Below are 27315 nucleotides of genomic sequence, written 5' to 3'. Positions count from 1 at the left end.
TAAATTCGTGAGCCTGGTTTGGTAGCTCAGGGCTTATGCCCTTTTCTATCCATAGTTAGGAAATCATTGGAGGGAGGAGAGAGGAGATGGAGGAGGAGCCCAGTTGGTGTTGAGGCAGCATTGTTGAGGAGTTTTTTTTGTTTTTGTTTTTTCTTCCTTTTCCTCATAACAAAATAAAATAAAATGAAATATGGATAAAACAAAATGGAGAGAAAAATAAATTAAAGAAAGAAAAAAAAAAGAAATAAACAAATAAAGAAAGAAAACTTAAAAAAAGGATTTCTGCACATTTGTGATGTCACAAATATACAATATTTAGACCCTTAACACAGTTTTAAACGTAAACATTCTAAATGTGTCCCAGTTTATTCCTGGTTGCAGTGTATGTGAATAACATCAGCTGACAGGAAGTACACATGGACCCAATTTGTTGCCCAGCAACGCAATTCCGTTGCAATCCCGTAGCAATTCTGTCAAAATGCACTAAAACGGAGCGTTTCAGACAGAGGGTAAATACAGGTATATTCAGGCCGACAGTATGAGGAAAATAAAGTTTTTTTTTAACATTACAGCATGTAAACATGTTCTAGTAGAAACACAAAACACAAGTATGAACCTGAAAATGAGCAACATATGGGACCTTTAAATGTATTCCTGCTCCTGCTCCTGGAGCCCTCAGCTCCTCATATGGTCACGGTGTCCCCGCCCATGAAGCTCCAGCAGCAGACTCCCACCACTAGTGTCTCCGCCCAGTGCGTGAGTCTGGAAGATAACAGTGGAAACTGGGCAGGGTTTTCCTGCACATGAAAGCAGCCTTCTGTGTGTGCACACTGTACTTTCTCTTTTGGAGCGATGATGACACACTGACTGCCTTTAATTTCCACTCGCTGTGACATTTTCCTGCTTCAGTGTTGCACAACTTTGGGAAGTATTTGTTGTGCGCGCTGAGGAGGAATGCACGGATCTGGTTGCTTTTCCTCTCGAACAGCGTCGTGACTTCGGCCAACCTGCTGTGTCTTAACTCTCTTGTGTTTTTATCTGAGCCGTGCAATCCACAGTAAACATGCAGCATGTTGCGTGGTTGCACCTCTAACAGGTTTGCAACGTCGTGCCTGTCTGTGCAGAAGACGCAGCTCCATATTATGGGTAACCTCCGTGCGTAAAGCTGGGTCTCCATGGAGGAGGACTGGTGGTGGAGAAGCCTCATCATCACAACGCGCACTTTAAAGACAAGTGAGAAGTGAATATTGAAATATGATGAGTCAGGACCACGACGGGATCTCCTTACCGGTGCCTTGCTTCGGAGTTTGTCCCAGCAGAGTGAGCCTCGGTGGGGAGAGCTGCAGCAGCAGTGGAGGAGGAGGTGGAGGAGGTGGAGGGATACCTGCAGCTGGGACTTTCTGGCAGGACTCGGTGGTCGGTGGTGGTGGAGGTGGCGGGTTATGCACGACTCCAGTGAGCAGTCCTCTGGATGGAGGGGGTCTGCTCTCCACCGGGAAGACACCGTGCAAAAGCAGGCCGGTGACGGTGGCCTACGTGGTGAACGGAGAGGCGAGCCAGCAGAACAACGCGGAGAGCATGGCTCTGCAATGTCTGAAAGACGCCTGCGACACGGTGGGCAGCAAGCTGGAGACCGTCAACTTTGGCAAGCTGGACTTTGGGGAGACAACGGTGCTGGACAGCTTCTACAATGCAGGTGAGACAAAAAACAAAGCAACTTCCAAAACTGCTGACTCATCATCTGTGTGTGTGGTAAATCCTCATCCTAAATACTGAGGATTTTTTTAATCCTCTAAATGCATTTGATTTGATTTAATCTTTGCACTCCATTATAAAGATTAAAGGTCCAAATATTGTAAAAAAGTGACATTTTCAGGTCTTTTACATTATAAAGCAGGTTTAAGTGTTGTATAAATACTGTTAAACTATAACAACGCTCAATATACAGAGAAATACACACAGCCCGTATTCAGAAATTGTGCGTTTGAAACAAGCCGTTAGGATTTCTGTCCATTTGTGATGTCACAAATATACAATATTTAGACCATTACACGGTTTTAAACATAAACATTCTAAATGTGTCCCAGTTTATTCCTGGTTGCAGTGTATGTGAATGACATCAGCTGACAGGAAGTAAACATGGACCCAAACTGTTGCCTAGCAACGCAATTCTGTTGCATTTCCATCGAAATGCACTAAGACGGAGCGTTTCAGACAGAGGGTAAATACAGGTATATTCATGCAGACAGTATGAGGAAAATAAAGGTTATTTTAAACATTAAAGTATGTAACATGTTCTAGTAGAAACACAAAATACAAGTATGAACCTGAAAATGAGCTTGATATGGGACCTTTAAAGGGACTGTTTGAAGGAATCAGAAATGCTTGTTAACAGCGACACCTGTGGCCGTTAAGTCTGCTGAAGCAGGAAGAGAAACGTTATCGTCTCCGACTGCACCCGAAGGGAGACACCGGCACCCGGTCGGAGACGGTAACGTTTCTCGCTGCGGAGCCCCGTCACTTCACAAGACACAGGAAACCTCTGTTGGTCTGGAGGAGCTGCAGTAGTTATTTCTGCACAAACGTCCACTGTACATTCACTAGATATTCTCAGAGCTACTAACTCTTCTGCAGTGTGGAGTGTGCGCGTATGCACGTGTAGAGGTTGAGCGAGACAGTGAGAACGTGCGCGCTGTGTGAGTGAAGGCAAGCAGGCAGAGGAGCAGAGACTCCGGCCACAAGCAAGCACACATATGGGATCCCGACCCGGTAGATTTATACGTGTAAGAAGTTACAAACAGTCCCTTTAATCTTTGCTCTCCATTATAAAGATTAAACTATACAAATCAATAGTCCTCAGTGAGAGCCAGTCACCCCTGAAGTGTTATTACTTCATCATGGTGCATGTCACAGGAATGCGCACCTCTCTTCCAAACTAGTTTCAGGGGGTCAAAGGTCACCTCTTTCTCGGAAACTGTTTGCCTGCAGGAAAGGTTGCTCTGAGCTCCTATAAACACACACACTCTGCATGTCAGGGCTTGAGGCTGCATGCAGCCTTCAGTTATTTCCACACTGCACTGAGTAAAGCTGGAACTCATTGAGCATCATTGGGGTTGTTTTAATTTGCTCCATAAATGTGGGGTTTGATTGTTATATTTTCCTCCCCGCCACGCATAGTTTCCCCCCTTCCATTGTGCGCCTCCAGTATTGTGCCGGAGTGTCATGGGTTGAGCCATGAGGCTGGACTTTCCACTGGAATCTACGAGCAGAGAAACAAACTTGAACCTTGGCTGAAAGCACCCCCCACCCCCTCTCTCATTCATATTGTATGTGAAGTAGTTGGCTCCTAATCTTACTGGAAACGTTCAGATGTATAAAAGAGCACTGAGAAAAACTCTTTGGAAAGCAGACCTTTCAGGGATTGTGGTCAAATAGAAAGCAGCTGTAATGTACCAGCCTGTTGAGGAGCCAGTGTTTGCATTTCACTCACATAGTTGGCATCAGGATTTGTTCTGCAAATATTGCAGAAATATAACTGCATAGTCCTGATGCACGACTGCTACAAAGAACCACAAAGCCTTTTTAAAGAAGTCATTCTCTCATCAAGTCACTAAGAAGTCAAGAGTTTCTCACTTTCTAATAAACCATCTAGTGTGCAGTCGTAAATGTAAGTAAACATGATTAAATGGTAATAAAAAGCAACACTGCAGCTATAAATGTTAAACATTTATTAATAAAGGGTTCTCACATTTATCCAGCTCTGCAGCTGTACATGTTAAAACGTTGTTAATGACTTCATTTTGGTCCAGATGCACTGCAGCCCTTTTCCAGAAGGTCGGAGGTCAAACAGTCTGTTGTAGAAGTGTTCATGATGAACTAAAGAGTTAAACAGACAAAGCTAGTGTGAGCCGGGGGATGACAAACACCTGCCACAACCTGGCAACCCTATGTTTGCTCTTATAAATGGCTTATAACTGATCTATAAAGTGGAACTGTTGGATGTCTAAAAAACCAAACCAAATGTAGCCCATTTTAGACTTAAACAATCGATTAGTTTATAATCTGCACAAGAGCTGCAACGATTAGTCAACGAATTGATTAGTTGATCAACAGAAAAATGATCCCCAACTATTTTGATAATTGATTAATCAATTTTTTATGCAAAAATGGCAGAAAATGCTGTTTTCAGGCTTTCAAATATGGAGATTTCTTACTTTTCTGTTTTATATCATATTAAACTGAATATCTTTGGGTTTTGGACTGACAAAACGAGACATTTAAAGACTTCACCTTAGACTTTGAGAAACTAGGATGGACATTTTTCACTATTTTCTGACATTTTATAGACCCAAGCAATTATTCTAGAATATAATCTGCAGATTAATCGATAATGAAAATAATAGTTAGTTGCAGCCCTAATCGGCAACTATTATGATAATCGATTAATCGTTTCAGTCCTTTTTCAAGCAAAAGTGTCAAACATTTTCTAGTTTCAGCTTCTCACATGTAAAGATTTTCTGTGTTTCTTTGTCATATATGATTGAATAGCTTTGAGTTTAGGACTGTTTGGTGCACAGAACAAGCAATATGAAGATGTGATGTTGGGCTCTGAGAAATTGCAATGGGACATTTTTTCAGTTCTTTGTGACATTTGTAGACTAATAGATTAATCGCTAATACAAAATAATCGTCAGTGGCAGCCGTGGCCAAGTCTTAACCTAGATGCCTTAATGTCTGGAAAAGGGAAGGTTGGCAAAAAATATTGTGAATAGCGAGCAAAAACAAATATAAAAAGCCTCTAATTTGAGTTTGAGACTGATTGATACAAAACTAAAATGCATTAACACTGTTGCAATTTTTGTACAAAACGTTTTTATTTTACCCCCATCAGAGTTCTCCAGAATGAGAGCGTACCAGTGAAACCAGACAGTTGTGTAGTTTCCGTCCAACACAAGACAGGATTGTTGCTTGTCATAACATCACGTTATTAGTTGTACAAACACATCGAGTTCTCTCTCTTTTTTTTGTTTTTATTTGGTCTGTCTTCCTCTGAACTACTGTGGAATTTTCCCATAAATTCACATGGGAGGGCAGAGGCATTTTCCCAGAAACACTCTATCTGCTCAAACACACACCGCTTCATCCTCTTCCTGCACGAGTGTGCACCAGAGATGAAGGCCAGACAACAAAAACCTTTAAACAATGAGCTCAGAGCCAGACTGAGAGCATGTGGCTCCCTGTTAATTTGGAAAGATGATTTTCCAGATTCAAATACGAGCTGTTCCCGACTGTCCTTAGATGTCCTCCTCACATGATGCTGTGGACTAAGAAGACATTTGGCAGAGAGATGGCAGAGGCTGATTGTTAAGCCTCCGGGCCACGATTCACAGGAAATGTTAGGAAAGAATGTAGACACAAACTTTTGCCAACAATAATGACTAACCGTATCTTATCATTTAGGTTTTTCTTTCTTTACAGCCCAACTATTGATCACAGAGTCAGAGATCAGATCTGAAGTCATATTGATCAGGTGTAGGGTGAACAGTATGATCACATTGTTGATCACGTTATTGATTGAGACCAGTCAACGGTGATGTTGTGTAAAGAATAAAGTGGATAAACTACTCTACATGTTCTGGTTTCAGTCATAAATAGAAAAGAATCATCAGCAAAAAAGTGTATATTTTGTTAACAGTAGGGCTACAACTCAATGAATCTAAAGAAGCTATTTATTATTATTTTTCTCTTGGTCTATATAGTGTCACAGGAAACTGAGAAATGTCCATCACAGTTTCCCTAGAGCCCAGCATGACGTCTTCTAATGTCTTTGTTTTGTTCAAACAACAGTCCAAAACACAAACATATGCAATTTAAAATGATATAAAACAAAGAAAAATAGCACATTCTCACATTTGAGAAGCTGGGACTAGCGAATCTTTGGCATTTATGCTTTCTAAATGACTTAGGTGGCAATACATTTTCTACACATCAACTAATCAATTAAAGGTGCTAAATACGACATTGGGAGCATTTCTATCGCCTCCACACCGTTCTCAACATGGCGAGAGCTGAGTCGCCGTCTCGTAGCAAACAGTGCTAACAGTGAAAACAAAGGCAACACTGCTGACAAAGCTAACAGGGAACCGGAGGGTGGGCGCTATGCTTTCTCAATGGTGCCGCCGGTCGAGAAAGCGTTATCAGCTGTAACCGCTGTATGAGAGCAGTCCAGAGCGGCGACTGTGATCTAGCCAGTGGAGCATGCTCATATGCATTTACATGCATTAAAAAGGTGCGTGACCGGCTTGACTATGTCAACAAAGCAAGCAGAAGCTCAGATTACAACACACACAGAGGGAGAGTGACTTCATTCTCTGCTCAGGTAGACATTACTCCTCTATATCTTTACATTGCAAATAGTTGTTTGCTGCTATGTTAATGCTCTGGATATCGAATTTAGCACAAACTTTAATCAACTAATTGTTTCAGCACTACTTGACATTCTTGGGGCCTCTATACTCCTACTACTAATTTCATGTCAAGCTGTGTGGGTTGAACGCTATCTTGGCCACTATCTGTGTCTGATCAGTTTTGAGGGATGTCAGATTGACAAGTCTTTGGTTGCTAATCTCTAATTTAGGCAACAAAAAAGATGTGAAAGTATGCTTGTCTCACAGTGGGCTCTATTGGACCACCAACTTGAATTGATGAGCAAAGAATAATACACCATGTTACTCTCACAACTATCAACTTCTATCTCCTAAAAATTGCAGTTGAATGGCTTATTTTTACTCAGCAATATGGCTGAACTCTATATTCTGTTTTCATAATGTGTCCATGTTATCCCTGCCTTAATACATGTAATGTAGTTGCAGCAACAGAGACTAACAGTGATAATCAGTGAAGCAACTACTCCTAATCCACCTTCTCAAAATCCATTTTTGCTGCAGTGACTTTTTGCTTCCAGTTGTCTCAAAGAGAAGCTTTCTTTCTAGCTCACCAAAAAAGCAAAAGATCGATACGCTCTCCAGCATCTGTCAGAGCTGCTGCTTCACTCCTCCGTCTGGCCTGACTCATTGTGAGTCATTGTTACAAGTTATCCAGGCCTAACTGTAGAAACCCCCAAAAACCACCCTTTTGTTGAGTGTTGACCACACACATCCACTGAGTGAGCAAAGTGCATGATGCTGTAGAGTGATTTTTAAATGCATCAGACTGCTTCTGTTGATCTGACCTCATGTCACTGTGAACTGCAGAGGGAGAAGCTGCATTCAACATTTCTGAATCATCGCCCACCTCTTAAATTTGCGAGCGGTTCAAAGGTCTGTTTCGGTTGGAGTACAACCAAACCAATCATCAGCTTTTATAAAGTAGGTGGGAATAATGGTGGTGATGTAATCTAATGGCGGAAGTCCCAGAATCCCAAATATGTCCAGGTGTCCACACAAACAGGGCAACAAATGTAGATGTAGTCGCAGCTAGCGAAGGCTACTGGAAATGAACTTACTTAGATAACAGCTCTGAAATGAGAACCATGTTTATCTGGGTGGCTGATGGAGCTAGTGTACCTTTTTGTGTCTTTGCATCAATTCATATTCCCCTCATCGACTGGAGAGTAAGTCCAACGTTGGGTCCTCTATCACAAGCTGCAAAGCACACTGTCCCTTTTTGAATTGCTGCGTCTGACAGTAGGCATTTGTAATATTGATTTGCATAATAAAGAAACTCCATTGTTAACTAGCCAGGCTTGTTGTTAAAACATACTATCAGATTATATACTGTTTGTCTAATATTATGTTTTGTTTTAACAGAAGGAAGGCTTTCTGTAGTCTCATTAATTCATTTTAAAGAAGGATCCTCCAGGAAACCTTTTAAAAAAGGATCCTCCAGGAACCCCCTTTTGAGTATTAAAGGTTCCTCCATTAACTTGGAGGCTCTCCTAATTCCGAGAGTGCACTGTGTATCGAGGGAATCTGTCTAGAGGTGTTTGTTGCTGTTGTTTTCCTCTGATTAAATAATGAATTAACACATCTGGCACTTGAGACAATGAGTCGGCAGGATTCAGAGCTTATAGTAGAACCTCTCTTGATCGCATTGATAGAGGATCAACTTAAATAAGCTGAGAGGTTTTGATTGATGGAAGTATTAAACCATTAAGGAGACTTGCTCAATATGTTTCTAAAGGCACATTACTTTGATCGATATGATGACAAATGACAATTCATACTGATGCACGTTGACAGCCAAAGCAACAACAAATAATTTGTTTCTGAAATATGAAAAAGAAATGATTAGATGGTTAGTAATGCTGTGGATTTCTTCATGAAACGTATTTGAATGATTTCAAACCAACATGTAATTTTGTGTGGGAGGGAAGCTTCACAGGGCCTGGATACCCAGTTAGCAGCAGTTAATATTTATCAGGGATAAATTGTACAGGCTGTTCCATCTGTATTAGCGAGTTGGGCATTCGGTCATAGCTGTGGTATGCGGAGCTTTATCTCTCCAGTCGATCATTACGCTGTGTTACTGTGTGATTTACAGGGAGCACAATAGGTTTTAGAACAATTCCTGAGCACTTTGAAAGCAGCTTTTTCGTCAGTCTGAGTGTTTGCTTACCTCTTGTTTTTGTGCTCGACTCCACCGCTCGCCGCTCTGCCACAGATTGTTTTCATGCTGTCCACTTGTGCTTTGTTGCAATATTGAGAAGACTGAGAGAAGCACATTGTTGAGCTCTGAGGTGAAGTGTTCACAAGCTAGAAAAAGATTTGAAAAGCATGTTAGCCACTACAACATCACTAAATGCAAGCAGACACATTTTCTAACAGATGCATCTGTAAAGCCTGCAGTGGCCCTTCACTACCTACCCCTAAAGAACATTACTGTTCACCGACGTCAGACTCAATGAGAAAGTTTACAAGGGTTTAGTTGTTTTAAATGCGGGTGTGACTGAGCCTTGACTGGGCAAATCTGATTTAGATTTACTTCCCTGATGAAGTCTTGCGAAAGAATGCATCTAATCTAACAAAAATGGAAGGAATCTCTGCCTGTATGTGGGTATGGCCGCATATCTCAAGAACCATTCATCCGATCGACTTCAAACTTGGCGAGTGTATTGTTGTGAACCCAAGGAAGTGCACTGTCGGGTGCATGCTCTTGAGATCTAAAGGGCATATTTATTAATAGTGTGTTATGAGCACACTGTGTAGTATATTGAGGGGAAACCTTAGACTGTATAAAATATGGACGTAGTCCCAGTGACGTGAGAGCAGTGCAGAGCGGCGGCTGTGAGCCAGCCAGTGGGGCACGCTCACACGCACTAACATGCACTAAAAGGCACGCGTGAATGGTCCGTCGATGTCAACAAAGCCCGCAGAAACTCCGATTACAACACCCACAGAGAGAGAGTGACTTCATTCTCTGCTCAGGTAGACATTACTCCTCTATATCTTTACATAGACGATAGTTGTTTGCTGCTATAATAACGCTCTGGATATCGTATAGAGTACCTTTAAAATCTGTGACTTTCCTAGAAGAGGATAATTTTCTACCAATTCCTATCTAGATTTTGTCTTTTTTGATGTTTTCTAATGTATGTTTAAATATTCTAACAAGTGAAAAACATAAAATCTAAACGGTAGAGCCAAACAGAGCACAGATGTAATCCTTGCACAGCAGGCGAGGTCCCACTATGTTCAGTGTCAACACAGTCAGCTGACAGCTTCTTGTTGAGAGCGTCTCGGGATTCACCAGCATAAGATTGTACACTCAGCTTCCCGACAGGGAGGCCGCTCTGCTCTGAAATCCCATCAGCTGGCCCTCTGCTAAGTTGTTTATCCTCCCTCCTGTTTACTCTGCATGCTTGGCTGCATGTCAGAGGTGAGAGAGCACAAGGTCAGAGGGATTTAGACCACAGGCCACTCAGTGGCGTCTGGGGAAAAACGACTTCACCTCGCTCGGAGAGGTAGACTGTTGGCACAAGCTGTTTTCATGCTGGTATTTCTCAACAGGAAGTGTGGCGTAGCCTCAGAATCGGAAGCTAACAGTCTGTTCTCCTTCATTCATTATTGTTGTGAAATCTACATTACAATGGAAGCACGTCAGCGATAAAACACTTCATCTCACTGTAATATCGCAATAGGTTTTCTTGCTTTGACATTTTCACATGCTCTGCAGACTAATAACAGTAATCCCTATATGCATCATTTCAACATCAAACAGCCTGTTAAAGAGGGTATTCTTCATATAAACATGTTGTAAGTGCAGTATACAGTTGTTGGATAAACCCTGGGGTAAATCCCTTAAGAGCTCCTCAGAGAAATGACAGGAGGCGGTGTATTAAAGCTGCCTTTCAGGTCTTATCAGGGGTTCGTTTCAGGTGAAAGGCAGCAGGAGCGGGCAGCCAGCGTCTTTAGAAAGCAGTGGAGGGTGAGAGAGAGTGGCTCATATACTCTATCAGTGTGATGATAAGGTACCAGGAAGCAGTCAGTGGCTCTACCTACCGCAAAAGATCGGTGGGATTACACTATCGTATGGGCACTCAGCTGGGAAAAGTACATCTGGAGCTGTAACGTACAAGTTGAGGGACATTTAAGTACAATCATTTTGATTTAAAGGGGAAAAGATGAAATAATAGAGCAGAAAAAAAAACATTGGTAAAACAACTGTTACTGGGTTTTTGTTTTTCTCCTCCTACATACATATAAACCACAAGTTGTCAGTCATTTCTATGCACCTTAGAGTATCCAATAATAAGATTGTAGCCAGGCTCCAGTTGACAGAGGTGGTGTTACTCATCAGTACTTTACAATACTCTTCTCACGTACGCAGCTTTAGGCTGGTTGGTTTCAGTGTTTGGATTCTGCACATGCACCGCAAAGGTCACAGAGTGAAGCAGATATAAAACTGTGTGTTTGATGAAAGTAGAAAATGTGTGGTTGTGGGAGGAGAAAATTCTTTTGAGATGCCGACAGAGAAAGAATTTTACTATATAAACTACAAGTTCAAGGCGTTTGTTAAGGTGCGCCGTAAGTTTAAACACCAGCGGAGTTTCCTCGTGTTTCTTTTCTTCTCATACTTAGTTACTCAACTGTAGGCTGCCAACACCCCTCTGGACATTAACACATTATGTAAACTCACCTCGTTTTAAGGAAGCTACTGCAAATCATGTTAATGCTTTCACCGAATGATTACCATAATGTGGTTATTCACGTAGTTAAGTTAACTTTGCATGCAAATACTGAAAGTCTGGAACATCTTCTAGCAAATATTTGAGCTAAAACTAGTGTCAGCATGCTAACATGCTCACAATGACAATCCTAACATGTTGATGCAAAGCAGATACCAGTTTAGCATGTTTGCAATTTGAGTTTAGTGTGTTAGCATGCTAGTATTGTATAGCATGCAGGGTTCAATGTTAATGTTTTTTAATTGCGCGCTTGGGCAAGTGGGTCAGAAATATACTTGCCCGAAGTATATTTTTACTTGGCCCTATACGAATTGTTTTATTTATTAGCAGTTATCAAATAACAAGAAAAGACTTAAGTTAATTATCATGTTTAATCTAGATTTAAGGCAAGGCAAGGCAGCTTTATCTGAAAAGCACATTTCAGGAACAGGGCAATTCAAAGTGCTTTACATAAACATTCAAGAACATTGTGACAAAGTGCAAGTAGGGCAGTTTTGCCCACATCCTCTAACACCACCCAACTAAACTCCTGTTTCCAGGACAACTGAAATGCTGGCTTGTGCTTCAGCTTCAGCTCATAAACTTTGTCATTAGACGCCGCCAATCTTTTTCACGAGTGCCCGATCGGTACTGCACTTGTGCAACTCTCAACAGAGATGAGAAGGAACTCCTTAAGATACTTCCATCAGTAGCTCCTGGAAAACTATGCATTTGAGTTGCTAGATTTAGTAGCCCGAAGTGGCATTACACGTGCCTCGGGCAAGCGGGTAATCCTTATTGTTGAGCCCTGGCATGCTAATTAGCACTAAACACAAAGTACAGCTGAGGCTGATGGGAATGTAATGAGTTCTGCAGGTATTTTGTCATGAAAAATTGGACAATGAGAGGAAAAATCGAGGGATCACAGAAGTCACATTGTCTGGGAACATGAATATCTTTACAAAATTTTGTAGTAATACATCGGTAGATCTTGAGATGTTTCACCAGATAAGTAAAAACCTTGACATGTTGGTAATGCTAAAGACAAAGTCAGAGGATTCATCTTCCTGGAACATGAATATTTTACAAGATTTCATGGCAAATCATCAAATAGTTGCTGAGGTATTTCAGTCTGGAACAAAGTGACCGACCGACTGACTGACCAACATTGTCATCTCTGGAGCCATGTTAGCGGCATGGCTAAAAATCTGGAGAGTATCTAAAGGCAACAGGCTACAGGCAACTTCATTCACTGACATCTGACACTTTGCAGTTACTTTTACAGTTTTCGTTTTTAAAAAATACCAAGAAATCCTTTATTGAGATTTGTATATCAACCATGCTGCTGTTTCAGATTGAAAAGCTCATCTATTCCTCTTTTAATGATGTTCAGGTGATTTTTTTTACCCTATTCCTGCTCAGTGCAGCTTTATTTCAGTGCAGCATTTTGCAACTAAGCACAGCAGTGCATGTAAAGTAATTGTGATAAAGGTTGACACATCGTTTACTTGGCATAAAAAGAAATTCCTTTCTGTAAATCAAGGAGGCAAGTTGGGGCAACAGCAGCACGAGTTTCTCACGGCGTGTTTGTCAGCTGTGGATGAATTCACATTCTGTTCTCAGCTATTTTCCCCCTCGGGGCCATGGCACTGCAGTTTGTAAAATCTCTGTGTGTGTGAAAAGGCAACAAAGTCAAGCAGAGGTAAAAAAAAAAAAAAGGGCCAGTCTGCCAGGAGAACGGTGAAACTGGAAGGTTGGTCTCATTTCCTGCATCGTGGTGTTTTCAGGGTCGTTTCTTTCAAGCACACTTGTGTCTAAAAATAAAGGGAGCATTAATCTCTCTGCTTGGGCAGGGCATCCAAACTACAGAATAACTATTGTGTAGTATTTCCCATATTATCCTCTGGGAGAAGAGATGTATTTGTGGACAGAAACGCTCAGTTGAAAGACTTGTATGGTGCTTTTCATCCATTCCCAAGGTTGTATTTTTGGGAGAATGCCTCCACTGGCTGTTCATACTTTGTGTGGCCTTTTGGCTTCACATGTAGCTGAACCTGATCTGGAATTCAATATAAATGTTTGACCACTTTCTGAGACGATTTCCACTATCAGTTGTCAGTGACACATTTGTTTTGCTCCAGGCCTAAGTGAATGCAATTTTAGTCTGAGTTTGTATTTGTTTTTGACTCTATCTTCTGTTTATTGTAAGTGGTAGAGAAGCAAATTCAAAAAACCTAAACAGCAACACTGAAAATGTCATTCCGCATGAGTAACAGAGTCTCCCAGGGGGACGAACATGCACCGCCTTGTTTTTACCTGAAACTGTTGCAACATTAGTTTCTGTAATTTTGACATTTCAAGAGCAAGTTGGCGTGATGTGTCATCTTAATAAGGTTAGCAAAAATCTGATAATGTGTGTCTGACATGTTTTGAACAAAGCCTGCTTTCCAAAGAACTCAACATAAATCCAAAGCCAAGATATTATCATGCACTGTGCTTTCCAAGTCCTTTGGCACAAGTCTCACAGCTCATGTCTTTTAGAGAAAGTCAAGTCTCAAGTATTCATAAGCAAACTGAAATCAAGGTGCAAAGCTTTCTGTTGCAGTATTTTAGCAGCAAGACTTGAATGTTTCAAGTAAACTCTCAAATTCACCACTAGTGGCAGTAAGAAGCGATATTTTGATTATCGGGGTCTTGTTTTGTTTTCATCTCCAGCCCGTTCTCATTCCCAGGGAACCTAATACCCATGCTTTGTCACGGCCGTCAGGGACACTGCTGCACAAGGCAATCTGTCGCGGCGGTATGAGATGCACCACGCCTTCCATAAACTACAAAGTAAATCCATCTGCAGCAACAGTAAACACTCAGGGAAAATGCTGTGGTGACGTATTATAAAGAGCAAAAGAGACACACAGGGCTGTTGGGAGGAGAGGTGGATGGGTTCAACAAACACACGGCTTTCATCCAAGAGAACGCTGTTCATGTCCTGTGCGTTACGTTTCACTTTAACATTACAATCAGCTGATTGTTTGTGTCCCATTTTCACAACGTAAAGTCACATTTGTACTGTAAAAACTTTGCAATTTTAAGCCCAGCCATGTTGTTTTTTCCTAAACATAACTAAGGGATTTCATTGCCTAAACCTAAGCAAGTGTTTTTGTTTAATTCACACCATTAAGCACGTGTTTAGTGCGACTGAAACATGACACAGAGGGGTCTGACAAAGCGTCAGTGTGTGACATGTTGGGATGCGAACGTGTTGGCATCTAATGCTCAACTAGCAGTCATGGGGATCCAGCTGGCATGACAAGGGGAGGATATAAATATACTGATTTACCGTGGCAGTAATGGGCCAAGAAACAGTATGCCAGCAAAAAACAGGAATTAAAATGCAAAGAAAATATCTTTCAAATGATTTATGACAACGGAAATGCATTCAACATGTTTATTATAGGCTTCAAGGATCCACACGACGCATTTTGATGAGAATCGCTGAATGTAAACAAAGCTGTGGTTGTGTACAAGAAAACCCCACCGGGTACCTTGTTCGTCTGTCTTGAGTCCAAGACTCTATTATCCTGCATGTCGCTGCAACCTGACAGCAGTGAAACATCATCTGTGGCACCAGTACAAGAGGTAATCATCGTTCAGCTGTCACACAACACACAGGAACACAACAACCATCTCCTGGCGTTGTTGGAAATTTGGCAGAGAATTTGGACATTATACTCCAGAAGGTTCCTTCTTTTTTTTTAAGGGGAGGAAAAAGAGTTGTGGGAAATGATTTCCAGTGGAGCTCGGAGACAGTAATTCCACTGTGTGTTTCTGTTCTCGGAGTGGGCCGAGCTCCAGGGAAATCCACCCGCTGCACTCTGCTCCACTAACACCAGCCTCATTCCCTCCTTCTACGTTAGCGATAAGGGGAAAAACCTCCACATCTGCCACAGCCGTTTCCTTGCTGAGTCTCCATGGTTACAACAGCTTATGTGTAGTTATGTAATTGATTGTAACGAGTGCTTTATTTACTTACTGTACCTGTCCTGTTCCTACATACTCTGAGTCAGGTTATTACAGCCAATCTAAACAGTGATTGTAGTGCTTTTAGCATTGCAGCGCGATGACATTTTCACAAATGTGAAGTGTTATTAGTCCAAAGTAAGGGCACATACCTACACATGCAAACAGTCTATCCTTCCCTTACCCTGCCAGGGAAAACAGATTATATGAAATATGCTGTGGCCCTGTGTGAGCGGTAGAATAGGTAGGTAGACTGAAAGAAAAAACAAATTAAAAGCAATGCCACACAAGATTCAACTGCTGTGTCGATACATCTGCAACCTGTTGACAGTTTCAAATACATACTGTAGGTACTTATTTGGACAAGCTTTGCTGACAATACTCATTTTATTTTTTTAAATGTCAGCAGCATTTTTAAATGATATGTTTTCATAGGGGAGTCCTGGGTACTAAAGGTTCACTCACAAGCCTTTTTCCAGGGTTTTTCTTCTTATTCTTTAGCTTCATCATAGGACACTTGAGCAACTTAAAATCTATTTTATTACAGAAAATACTTTTTTATTTTTGCTATTTTCTTACACTCCATAGATTTAAATGTAACCCCGGTTTAAAAGTAAACAATTAAAGCAAGCTAGTTTCTAATAAAGTTATTTTATGGAACTATGTCTGTAGGGCAATTCAACTGAAAGCAATTTAGTTTAATAAAGAAAGAAAAATGGTGAGTCAACTTGACGAGATCTACCGCTTAGTTTGACAGTTTCTTTATTTATTCATAGGGTATTATAAGTTTCACCTAAAACAGGTAAACCCTCGTGGTACTAACCTTAGAAAACCGAACCCAAACACCCCATCATCCCAATCTAAATGTAGTTATATCAACTTGGGCATAATACAGGAGTGTTGGGGTGCTACAAAAAGATTAATTGATTAATTGGACATTTTTCTTATTTCACTTACTAGCTTTTTCCCGGACCTTTAGATAGTAACTCACAGCCCTTCTTCAGTGAGTGGAGCTTGCTCAGGCCTTGCGAAAAAGCTTTTAAGTGAACCTTGAGTTTAGAATATTTGATCACAGTTATGTTTTGCTAAGTTCAGGAAAGAACCTTCATTCTCAAATCCACAGATGAATCAATAATGAAACAGTTAGTCATAGGCAGCCTAGGTCTAGTCATAAGCATCAACTATGGTGGACTATAAAGTCGTTTTTTATGATTCATTTGCATACTCTATGTGTAGCTTTAGGGATGAATAGTGTAGGTGATGCACACAGTTTCAGTGTTTATAGCTGAAGGTGGTTGGGAGCAACTGTTTACATTTTTGTTTACAGCTCATTAAAATAGGTTTCTTTGTTTCCAAATGTATGCTCTCCCTTTGGCTCCGAGCACAGCAGAGAAAGACACTTTGAGTTGCTGAGATAATCCATATCCACTTGGAACAGTCTCCGATGCCATTTAGATCCTGCTGCGATTACAATATTGAGCAGATTCCCCCTCCTCCCCTTCAAAAAAGAGCATGTGTGGAGGCACTCAAGGGAGGGCTGAGAAGGATCTATAGCCAGTAGACACCAGAACTATTCATGCATGCTCTCCACTCTCTGAGCCGCTCATCGCCCTTCGCCTTCCTCCCTCCTCCTCCTCCTCAGAGGCACCGCTGGGCCCGAGGAACCTACAGCAGCAGGCCGAGAGCTGCTGGAAGCCGAATACTGTGCAAGAGTATTGAATTATTTTCCTCCTCTGCTTTGAGCGGGAGGCGAGGGAATCAATTTAGTTTTGGTCAACAGTAGCAGGTCCAGTCGTAGGAGGCGTAGCAGGACTATCAGGGCATCGCTATGCATGTTTTGTTTGTTTGTTTTCCAATTTGTCTTATCTTTCCCTGGTGTGGATAGACATGTTCTGCTACTGATTTCAGGTGATTGCAATGACTACAACAAGCAGAGGTGAGCACATGTGATCGGGTGGCAGGGCCTGTTGAAAAGGTGACTGGGTGACTCAAGTTACTCCGCTACCGGCTTTACGCAGCCTTCTGTCAACGCTATGTTGACAGGTCTGCTGTTACATTGGCATGCGCTCAGCTCTGCTGTTGAATTTGTAAGCAATCACGACATCTGAACGCTCTCCAGAAAACATTCACATGCTCTGCTGCAAAATCACAGTCACTGTCTTTATGACATTTCCCGTTTCTGAGCTGTTTTGTCACCATGACTTCGAGATTATTGTTCTTAATGTGACAAGAAGCCTATCGTGATGCTGCTGGCAGAAAGCAATGCACATCTTGAATATACCGTGTCATTGTTAGACAAGTGTGTGACATGTTGTTATGGTGTATTTACAACATGTCTACAGTGACTTGAAGTGTGAAGCATTTCCTCCTTTGGTTTGTTTAGTCGCATAGTCAAATGTACGTTAGGGTCATGTTTTCAGTCATTACAAATGCAATGCAGTTGATTAGGACTGAATAAAAAAGGAACTAGGAGATACCTATTTAACCAATCTCGATCGACTTTACTGTCTTTCAGAGGTTTTAAACTAAAGATATGGATATAATATGAAACTAGAAAACCTAAGGAATCCATTGGTACCAACCATGTCAAACTGGCTTGTCGGGAAGGAGGCTAAATAACGCTCCAAAGTTGGGCTAAATTTTGGCGAGGAAAAACTGTCATGGCCTTTTTCAAAGGGGTTCCTTGACCTCTAACCTCAAGATATGTGAATGAAAATGTGTTCTATGGGTATCCACGAGTCTCCCCTTTACAGAAGAGCCCACTTTATGATAATCACATGCAGTTTTTTGAATGCAGTATAAATGTGTTATTTATTACAAACCATCCATTAATAGTTTTCGAAACATTTCACTCAAAACCACAAACTTCGACCTCATGGTGGCGCTAGAGGAAAACATAGTCACCAAAGTAATAGAGTGCTCCAGGGATGATGTATTTTTATAGGCCAACCCGGAAGTTAGCATCGCCCTTCAACAAAAAGTCAATGGGATTTTTCCATATGGTTTGGGATTTTTGCAGGACATAAGCAAATAACGTGAAGTAAAAAGCTAACGTTAGCAAACAAACTACACCGTGGTCGCATGAGCACTAGTGTACACAAAGAGGCTGTAAAGGCGGATGAGTCGGGGCGTTGACGTTTAGTAGTCTCATTTAGCCTCTTGTTAGCAACCACCTTTTTTAAGGCATATAAAAGCTTCAAAATTCACGAGTGGGATATTTACTGACATATTTTATGACGTAGAACAAAACGTTAAAATGTCCTAAGCTTGTGTTAACCACAGACCTTATTTCAGACATCTAACTTAAAACCCATTGACTTCCAGACGATGGAACCGGTAGTGCTAAAAGCACCCAAAACAGCAGTTCCTGCAGCGCTCAGAGTTAATCCTCTGGGAACCAGTCCATCCAGTAGTTGCCACACCGACATCACCACACCGTACCGCTAGCATGGTTAAATATGACTAATTTAATTGAGTGTCGAAACAGTTGCCAATTACTAATTGCTTAACCGACTAACCATCTTAGCTGTAGTTTGCAATAACTCCCTACAGTATGTTTGGGCTCAGATCAGGTAAGAACTAGCTGCTTGCACTACAACAGCTCCCAGGATTTAGTGTAAAAAATAAAGTCTTTGTAGTGAAAGCCAAACAACCTGTCGGGGAAATGAAGGATGAAAGTGGTTCTGTATGACTACCACTCTATTCAGCTTCTTATTAACGTCTGGGATGTGTTCTGGTTTTATAATATTATTGTTCAGTACGTGCTCATCTAGACTGAAACAAACACTCCACACTGGCGATATCATGCGCCACTAGTCAAGTGTTGTCAGCTCTCGGGGGCTTTGTTGTGAGCACAAAGCACTTATGAGAACTGATTGCTCTTCGCAAGTCTCCCGGCAGAACAAGACTCGTATGTGTGTGCACGGAGTCAGCTGTGTTTCTTATTCATCACTAATATTAGCCCTGCCCTATGACGACAAACACTTCCTTAGCTCCGATGTATTCCTGGGGAGCAGGTGAGGATTCCAAATAGAGCGCTGCTAAATTACTCCGCTCGAGTCACTGCTGCATTTTAAAAAACACAACGCAACCTTTTTTTCTGTCAGCTGTGCGTTACACTGCTGCCTTCTTAATGGCCTGTTTACATTAAAAACCTCGCTGAGATGTAATATTGATGGGGTCTACCGCCAGCAGAGAAATGAGACAAGCTTATCTTTTATTCATCAGCCAACCTGCGCTGTCTGGATGTTGATATTCAGCAGCTTGTGTGCATAAAGTAAGAGCACTGAAGAAGCTAAACAGCCTTTTATGCAGGTTTGAAGTGAGGCTAGGGTTGGTGTTCAAAGTATTTCTCTATTTAATGTCCAATGACCTAATCCAGGTGTCCTGATCTTTCTCCTCTCTTTAATGGCGCAGGAGATGAATGTAGTGCGTGATTGTGGAGATATCATTAATAGGAATGCGTCATAGATATGGAAGTAACAAGTGGTTGTTAAGCAGAGGTCAGTGAGCGAGGATTAAGATGTACTTTCCCTCTCCGCCTTATACGTCAGAAAGTGAAACCTAACGTGCACTCAGTCGCAGAGCAGGCATCCTGATATGAAGATGCTGGCTGCTCATCCGGAGAACTAAAACCCCTCTTGATATTCTGCATCAGTGCGCAGAGCCGCGGAGCTTGAAATCCCTTATATCCTGTCCTCTGCCCGCTTGGCTGTAATGAAAATGCGAGGGCTGTTTTTCTAAAGCTCGTGTGGAGGAAGTGGGCTGATGATGAGAACCTCTGAGGCCAGCAACAAGTACCTGCTTCCTGGATGAATTTGCATGTGTTGATGAGGAGAGCGGGGAGCTCTCCACCGCTGCAACCAGCCAGCCTCTCGTAGGCTTTCTCTCTGCAGTGTTGTGTTGGCCTGAGGCACTGAATTAGAGTCGCTGTTTGATTGTTAACTGTGCATTTAAATTATGAGCATTCACATGGTTGCTGAGTAAATAGTATTAGAAGCTTTGATTACATCTATTGCTCTTTTAACACTCAGATTTTGTCCTCAGAAGAATATTTTTCATTAATGATTTTACAAAAAGTTGATGAGTACATAGAGCGATCAGAGCTGTTTTAAAGCTGCATTAATTGATTTTTAATGACCATTTGTGGGCAGCGAAACAAGCTTACTCTTGAGGGAAATATCTCGCTTTTTAGCTGTTAAATGCTCCACTATGTTCACCAGAGAGTTGCTAACTTTGTCTGTCTGTAGTTTGGTGCTGAGGAGGTTGTGTACAGTGGGATTATCAGAGTTTTTTGGGCTGGACTGCAGAGGGCCAGCCCTACAAACGCAAAAGTCTGTCACTGACTGAGTGATGAAGTTACACAATAGGTCGTCCAAGTGTTGGAGTTTCTTCATTGGCCGTTGCTCTTTCAAAATGATAAGGTGGGAATAGTCCTTTATGCAAATGAGCCTGTCCAGCACGACGCACCCGTCTCACGAAAATTGGACCAAGTTGTGAAACTAGGCGATGCCTGACGTTGTCTTATTTATTACCAGCTGCCACAGTGTGTGGCTGGTATTGTTTTCACATTGTGTGAGTCTGTGTGTGTCATCATGGCAAAATGTGGCCCTGGAAACAGCTACTGTAGCTGGAACTACCACAGAGGTGGTTACTTTTCCAGGTGTTTCTGTTTGTGGACAGATTTTGTCAACGCGATAGCATCACAAACGTGCAAGACGTAGACACAAAACTTAACAGGTGTGTAGCTGAGATCAAAATTACATGAATTCTAGTTTAACTTTATTCTCCTCCATCTCAGTAAGTCAAGTTTCAGAGCAGTCAAGTCATTTCTCAAGCCCTCATTTTTGTGACTTACGTCAGTCTTAAATTGTGACTCTTTTTTCTTTTCTCTTTGTTGGTAGTTTTTCCTTACCTGAGGGTCTAAAAATAGAGAATATTTAATGTTGTAAACATTGTATATTTGTGATTTGTGAGTAAGATTTGTTTGACTTGACGTGAGTCCAGGCATTAAAAATACTATTAACTGGATGTAACTATTCTTTTAGCATCTGTTGTCTTTCAAAAATAAAAGTTGTAAAAACTTATGAGCTTTAATGATGATGGTAAACTTTGGTCTATTTTGCACTGGTCATGCCTCCTTGTTGTTGTTGTTGTTGTATAGTTTCACTGTTTTGTTCATCTTTCAAAATGGCCAATAATGATCCTCCTGTTCAAAACTACTCACGACCACTAAACCGAGGGAATCGGAGACTATTGCACTTTGTGCTTTTTGTCTCACTGACTCAAGATGACTGAATATTGTAGTGCTTTCCTCCAGTAGCAGTCCACCAGCTCCAGCCTGCAGTAGCTTGACACGACCCATAAGGGGTAAAGGATTCGGTCGGCTGGATCAGAGATTGTCTGCTCTTAAGCTGCATGTAATGTGTTTGTTGACAGAGCGAGGTGGAGAGTTGGGAAACAGATGAAAACCCAGGGTGTGGCGTTATCTCTGTGAGTCTCTGAGCTCCTCTGTCATTACTGGAGTGCAGCCACCGGGCTGATGTGTTTTTGTTGTTATCAGTGTCTCGCGGCGGCCTCAGAGACAGCGTGTACCACACCACCTCATGTTATATTTTATGCTATTTACATGCAAGAATTGAGGGATTTGATGCTTTTGGCAGGCTCATATGGTATTTGCACACCTATGAATGAGCTCTTTGGTAAGACAGCAGTCTGTTATGATAGTATAAGCACTTGGTTCAAGGCTGGGAACTCTCCGCCCTTTCTCCAGAAGCTATAGTCCCTGCTGGCTTGAGTGACACACGGCAATATTTACTCCTATTGACCTATTGATCCAGATCAGATGTTTGAGTCCAGCTGGAGTCAGTGTGGTATCGAGTGTATTTGTGTTCGTAGATAAAAGGGGGTCGAACTACCTTCCATCAAACCTGTTTTTCAAGAGCGGGCTATTGAATTACCTCCCCTTGTTTCTTTGACACCAGAATCTATAGCTGACAGCAGACTGCTGTAAACATCACCTGTAACAAGCTGTAGTGTGTTATAATGACACACACAATCTGTCCGTTAACCTTTGACCTCACAGCTGTGTCTCTCTCTCCCTGGACAATAAAGAGCAGTCGATGTTGGCTTAAATGAAAGCCAGATACTATGTGTTAGTGACGTCTAGCTCTGATGTGATGCAGGTTTTACATGTATTATTCATGTGATTTATTGATGACTCATTTTATTGTTGGTTTATTTACAGATTTTAATATGATCAGTTAATTAAAATTGTCTTTATGAACTGTATTATTCTGTCGGTTGACTAATGGATTAATTGACAAATAGTCTCAGCATTACTACACTGATTGTGCAGGAGGAGCACGGAAGTAGCAATGACGCACTTTATGCCTGAACCGATTCTAAAATAGATTTTCAAGCAACAACACGGTTTACTTTTTCATTTATTCCACACAAAAATATATATTACGATATATTATATGCTGAGTATTGCGATAAGATATATTGCGATTTCTTACCTTTTTTCAACTGCAAATGATGCAGTTTGTCTACATCTGTTTTATCTAATAAGATCCAGTTTTCACTCCGTTCATCTCAGAGTTTTCATTCATATATCGTGAGGTCAGAGGTCAAGGGTCTCCTTTGAAAATGGCCATGCAAGTTTTTCCTCGCTAAAATTTAGCGTTATTTTGCGTTTTCATATGATACCAGTGTCTTCACTCTAGCTTTAAGACTGAACCCTCTACAACCTCTGAAAGACAGAATTGCGGCCGTCAGATTGTTAAGAGCCTGAGGTTAATTGTTTATATAATAAAAGATCAATAATTGACATCCGTGTATCGATTTTTTTCCACCACCCCTAGTTTCGATGATGTGACCATAGGTTTAAGTAAGAGCTTTGAGAGAGCAATATCAGGGTAATATTTAGCAATTATTCACATGAAAATGGTCAAATTTAAAGAAATCAGGCTAAAATATCCACTATGAGGCATGTAAGGCCTTTGCTTTTGGGTTGTTTTACATGGTTCTGGTGAGGCCCCTTATTTCTAGTTAAAGTAAATCTCAATGCTGCAGCACACAATGATATTTAGAGAATATTGTGCTTCTAACATTATGGCAGCAGTTTGGGGAAGGCCCTTTCCTGTTTCATCATGTCACATTCACAAAGCCATAAAGAATTGTTTTACCCAGTTTGTTGTGAAAGACTTGCCTGCACAGAGCCTTGACCTCAATCCATCCAGCACCATTAAGATGAACTGGAGCGCTTTAAATCAAAGTATTAACTCGGAAGGCTACACTGACACTTAACACAACACCTGTACCTGTCTCTTACCAACAGACATCGCTGTGGTGGAGATGACGGACGCCTTCCGCCAGCCCTCGCTCTTCTACCACCTGGGGGTCAGAGAGAGCTTCAGCATGGCCAACAACATCATCCTGTACTGCGACACTAACTCCGACTCCCTCCAGTCTCTGCAGGTACAGTAAGCCGAAACCATGAACCCGAAACCAGGACAATCCTGCCCTCATCACTTATAGTATACGCATGAACCAAACAATCACTGCGCTTCACGAAGGTGGTGATTAAAGGCTATATTTAGTTTAGGAGGAGGCAGGGGATTGACAGACATGTGATTTGGTGGCAGCGGCTCATAATAACGCATCAATAATTTGATGGAAGGAAATGCATTTATGATCCATTTGGGAGTCCGTTATGGATGGCCTCATTTAGTCGTGGATGAGCAAAAAAATGGGGTGAAATTAAAGTTTATAGCTAATAGTTATTTGATGCTATATTAATGCTCTGGATATCGTGTAAAGAACCTTTAACTGTGACCCAAAAATCTCACCCAGACAAGTTTTAGCTGAGTCAGCGTAAGCCAACAGTGTGAGTCTTCTAGCTGCTGTGTAGCAGACGAGGCGTAGTTCACACTGTCTGAGGCCCAAGCTGAACACATTGAAACCTCCTGCTGTAGGCGACTTGTGGCAGAGGAACACTGAAGCCTTTATTGTAGGTATTTTGTGTAGTGAGAGGAGTGTTATGGCAACAGGGATCACCAGCTAGAGACCTCACTGTGGTCAACATATATAGTCCTATATACAGCCTTCGGTGCAGATTAAACGCACAAGTCAAGATAAACATGGCATTAAAAAACCAAATGCACAGTCTCAGCTCTATTATTTCTGTTTTTCATGTTGTTGAAATTGCCTCAGATGTCCTGCCCTGATGCAGACTGGTACCTAATAGGAGTTCCTGTGGTTTTGCTGTGGTGCCTCGCTGGGCGGTCGGCTAGCTGCTCCCCACCCTGCCTGAAAAGACCACTTCTCTCTGGTGGTTTCCTCAGGCTGCTAAATTGTTTCAAAGGGCGCTGGAGTTATCTTTAAATACTGGAGCTCTTTCTTAAAAACTACACCAAGCCCTAAAGAGGCCTTTGTGTACCCAGTGTACCCGTGCTGGTCATGCTTCTTTTGGCAGTGAATAAAAGTAGTCTCACTGTACAAGCAAGTACAGATTATTCACTAATGAAATAAGGCTGGAAGGGAATGGTTTTCTGCTACAAGAATAAAACCATTCACATCCAGTTTGAAATGCTTGTGTAGATCTATGCCTCCTTTTCGGATTTATGTTGAACCACAGCCAACACGAGGAAACTATCCTAAAGGTCATCACAGCACTTCTGAATGCAAAGCTTATGTGATACTGATGTTTTGCAAACACCTGTTATTATTCACCGACAGGCAGATATTAGTAATGCTTTGTGCCGTGTAATGTTGGTGAGTTGAAATATCCACTCTCTACCCTTTTGAGTAGCTCGGCTCATTGATCCGCTTTATGTAATGTGTGATGAGAGGACGAGCACCAAAATCATTTCTGTTTCTGTGCTTAAAATGTTGGTGGTGCAAGTACAGTATGTTAAGATAAAGCTGGGAGTATCTACAATCCCAGTTAGTTCATTTTAAAGACAAGTTAAAGCCTGCAAAGATTGTTTAATACAGTGGTTCCCAATCTATTTTCATTGAAGCGCCCCCCCCTACTTGTATCTAAGAAAACCTGAGCCACCTCAACATCATCACTCTAAAAAATAAATAACAAATCATCGAACAAAATCCTCCATTTCAATGAAGTGATTCAGTGTATTAAAGGAGTTTTTATTAAATCAACTTTCTTTAATGAACAGAACTCGTCAGTTTCGTCAACATAAAAAAAGTGACGACGTCTTGACGGATTCGCCAAGTGAATGCAGATACATCATATGATCTTTTTTCTTTGTAACAACTTAATTGATTTACTATAACAGTGTGAAAGCCAAAATAGATTTTTTTGTTATTGTGGTTAAATACCTGTAAGATATGTTGCTGTTAGATTGCTGCTAGACCGCCCCGTTAATAACAGGTGAGGGCATCCCGTTGTGTGGTCAACCAGGAGAGCCGATAGATTTTGGACCGCAGTGAAAATGTTGTTTTTGAAAGGCTAAACGCCAACAAATATGGATTGAAGCAGAATGTTAGATTTTGCTACTAAGTAGCAAGAAATATATATCTTTTTACATTTTAATAAATTATTCAGTAAGTGTGTTATTAAGATTTTAGTTATACATGAGCAAATCTGTAATCCGCATGCCCGTAAGGGGGGCTCAGACCCTAGGATGGGAGCCATTGGTTTAAAAGACGGGTAGAATGGAAGCAAAATGTTACTGTTTTACAAAAAGAACTCTCATTCAATGGCTTAATATCTGACTTCCTGCTAGACAAACGGCTTCAGTATGCTTCTAACAAACTATATAAGTTGTTTTCATTGTAAACAAAGCCTCTAGGCCTAACACACATGTTGAATGCATTTCCTTCCTCATACAGTAAACCATTTGCAAAACCTTATTTTAATGTTTGAAATTCACAGTAGGTCACAGCTTGTGGTCTCTTATGTTATTGGTGCATGTCTACGCTTTGTGCATCATTCATCAGGCAGCCAAACTGCTAAAAAGTCTATATAATATAAATGTCTTGGGTATTATGTCTGAGTTTTAGTGGAACTGATATGTATTCTGATGTTTTATTCGGTGTCAAAAACAAAATTAGACCTAAGAGAAATGTTCTCTCTAAATGTATTTTTCTCTTCTTCTTCTTCTTTCAGGACATAATTTGCCAGAAGAACACTGTAAGTACACAAAGCAATCTTTTTTTTTCCCCTCGCCTTTGCCTTTCACACATTACTCACCCATTGCTCACACATCACACATCTTATGTGGTGCAAAGAATATGTTTCTTTACAACGTGCAGGGAGCGCAGTGTCTAACACCTTATGTTTCGCTCCTTGGTGTTATAAAGGTTTTTCTCTTTTCTTTTGCGGCCCACTTTTGTTTAGACGCTGTGATAAATATTTCACAGAAATGTAGAATGACAACACCTCTTACGTTTCAGTGTGTTTTCCCTCAGATGACAGCTGTTTCGTGAGTTATAGTGACTGCATGGGCTCCATCTGCATCAAGAGGCTCAAGCGTTTTTGAAAATTTGACTTGCAAAAAACTGCAGCATTCAAATGAGGTGCTGAATTAAAGGAAATCCTGTTCTTTACCGAGTCACGCCATGTTGATCCTAATATAATCTAAATTTGATTTAGATTCACACAATGAAACACATTGGGTTAAAGGTATAATATGCAGCATTTTTCTAAAAGAAAATGTATAGACTCGTACAAAAATAATCCCGCTCAGTCATCACTTATGACCCACTAGAAGTGTGTGGTGGTGTCTGTATTTACAGAGACCTTGCCCTCTGCCTGTATTTTCTCTTTTCTTCTTATTTTACTGTGTTCGCGATTCTTCTGGGCGTCTGCAAACAGCCTTTTGGCCCCACGTCGGGGTGTAACGACGTGCACGGTGTGCAGCCCGTTCAGGTCGTCAAATACCGCCACTTTTTCACGCCCCTTGGTGTCTGATACCGAAGCACAAGGCACCCTTTAGCGTCTGTATTATACAAAGCAGCCGTATTTGTGTGCTGAGTACAACATGTAGATGACAAAGTCAATAGTGTTGTCATTATAAACCACCTACGGGTCCTGTTACAGTATAGTATAGAGGGTTCCTAAATTACTACTAGAGATGCACAGATTGATCGGCTGATGATCGAAACCG

At 41.3% G+C, this 27315-nt stretch overlaps 1 protein-coding gene across 2 annotated transcripts in view; it reads left to right on the top strand.

The window, feature by feature from the left end:
• Positions 1 to 770: 770 nt before the first annotated feature.
• The window catches only part of map3k5 (mitogen-activated protein kinase kinase kinase 5), a 77746-nt gene continuing 51201 nt past the window's right edge, over positions 771 to 27315 (top strand). Inside the window, exons 1-3 of one of the 2 annotated variants that reach the window (XM_074615366.1) lie at positions 771 to 1696; positions 23523 to 23662; positions 26316 to 26339. In XM_074615366.1, coding sequence (XP_074471467.1) covers positions 1255 to 1696; positions 23523 to 23662; positions 26316 to 26339 — 606 coding nt within the window. In that variant the 5' untranslated portion in view covers positions 771 to 1254. The remainder of the gene's footprint in view (positions 1697 to 23522; positions 23663 to 26315; positions 26340 to 27315) is intronic. The other variant, XM_074615365.1, reaches the window with a different exon arrangement.

Source organism: Sebastes fasciatus, chromosome 18 (assembly GCF_043250625.1).
Source record: "Sebastes fasciatus isolate fSebFas1 chromosome 18, fSebFas1.pri, whole genome shotgun sequence".
NCBI classification, from domain to species: Eukaryota; Metazoa; Chordata; class Actinopteri; order Perciformes; family Sebastidae; genus Sebastes; species Sebastes fasciatus.
The sequence above is the reverse complement of the archived record's forward strand: the minus strand, read 5'-3'. Positions and strand labels throughout refer to the sequence as shown.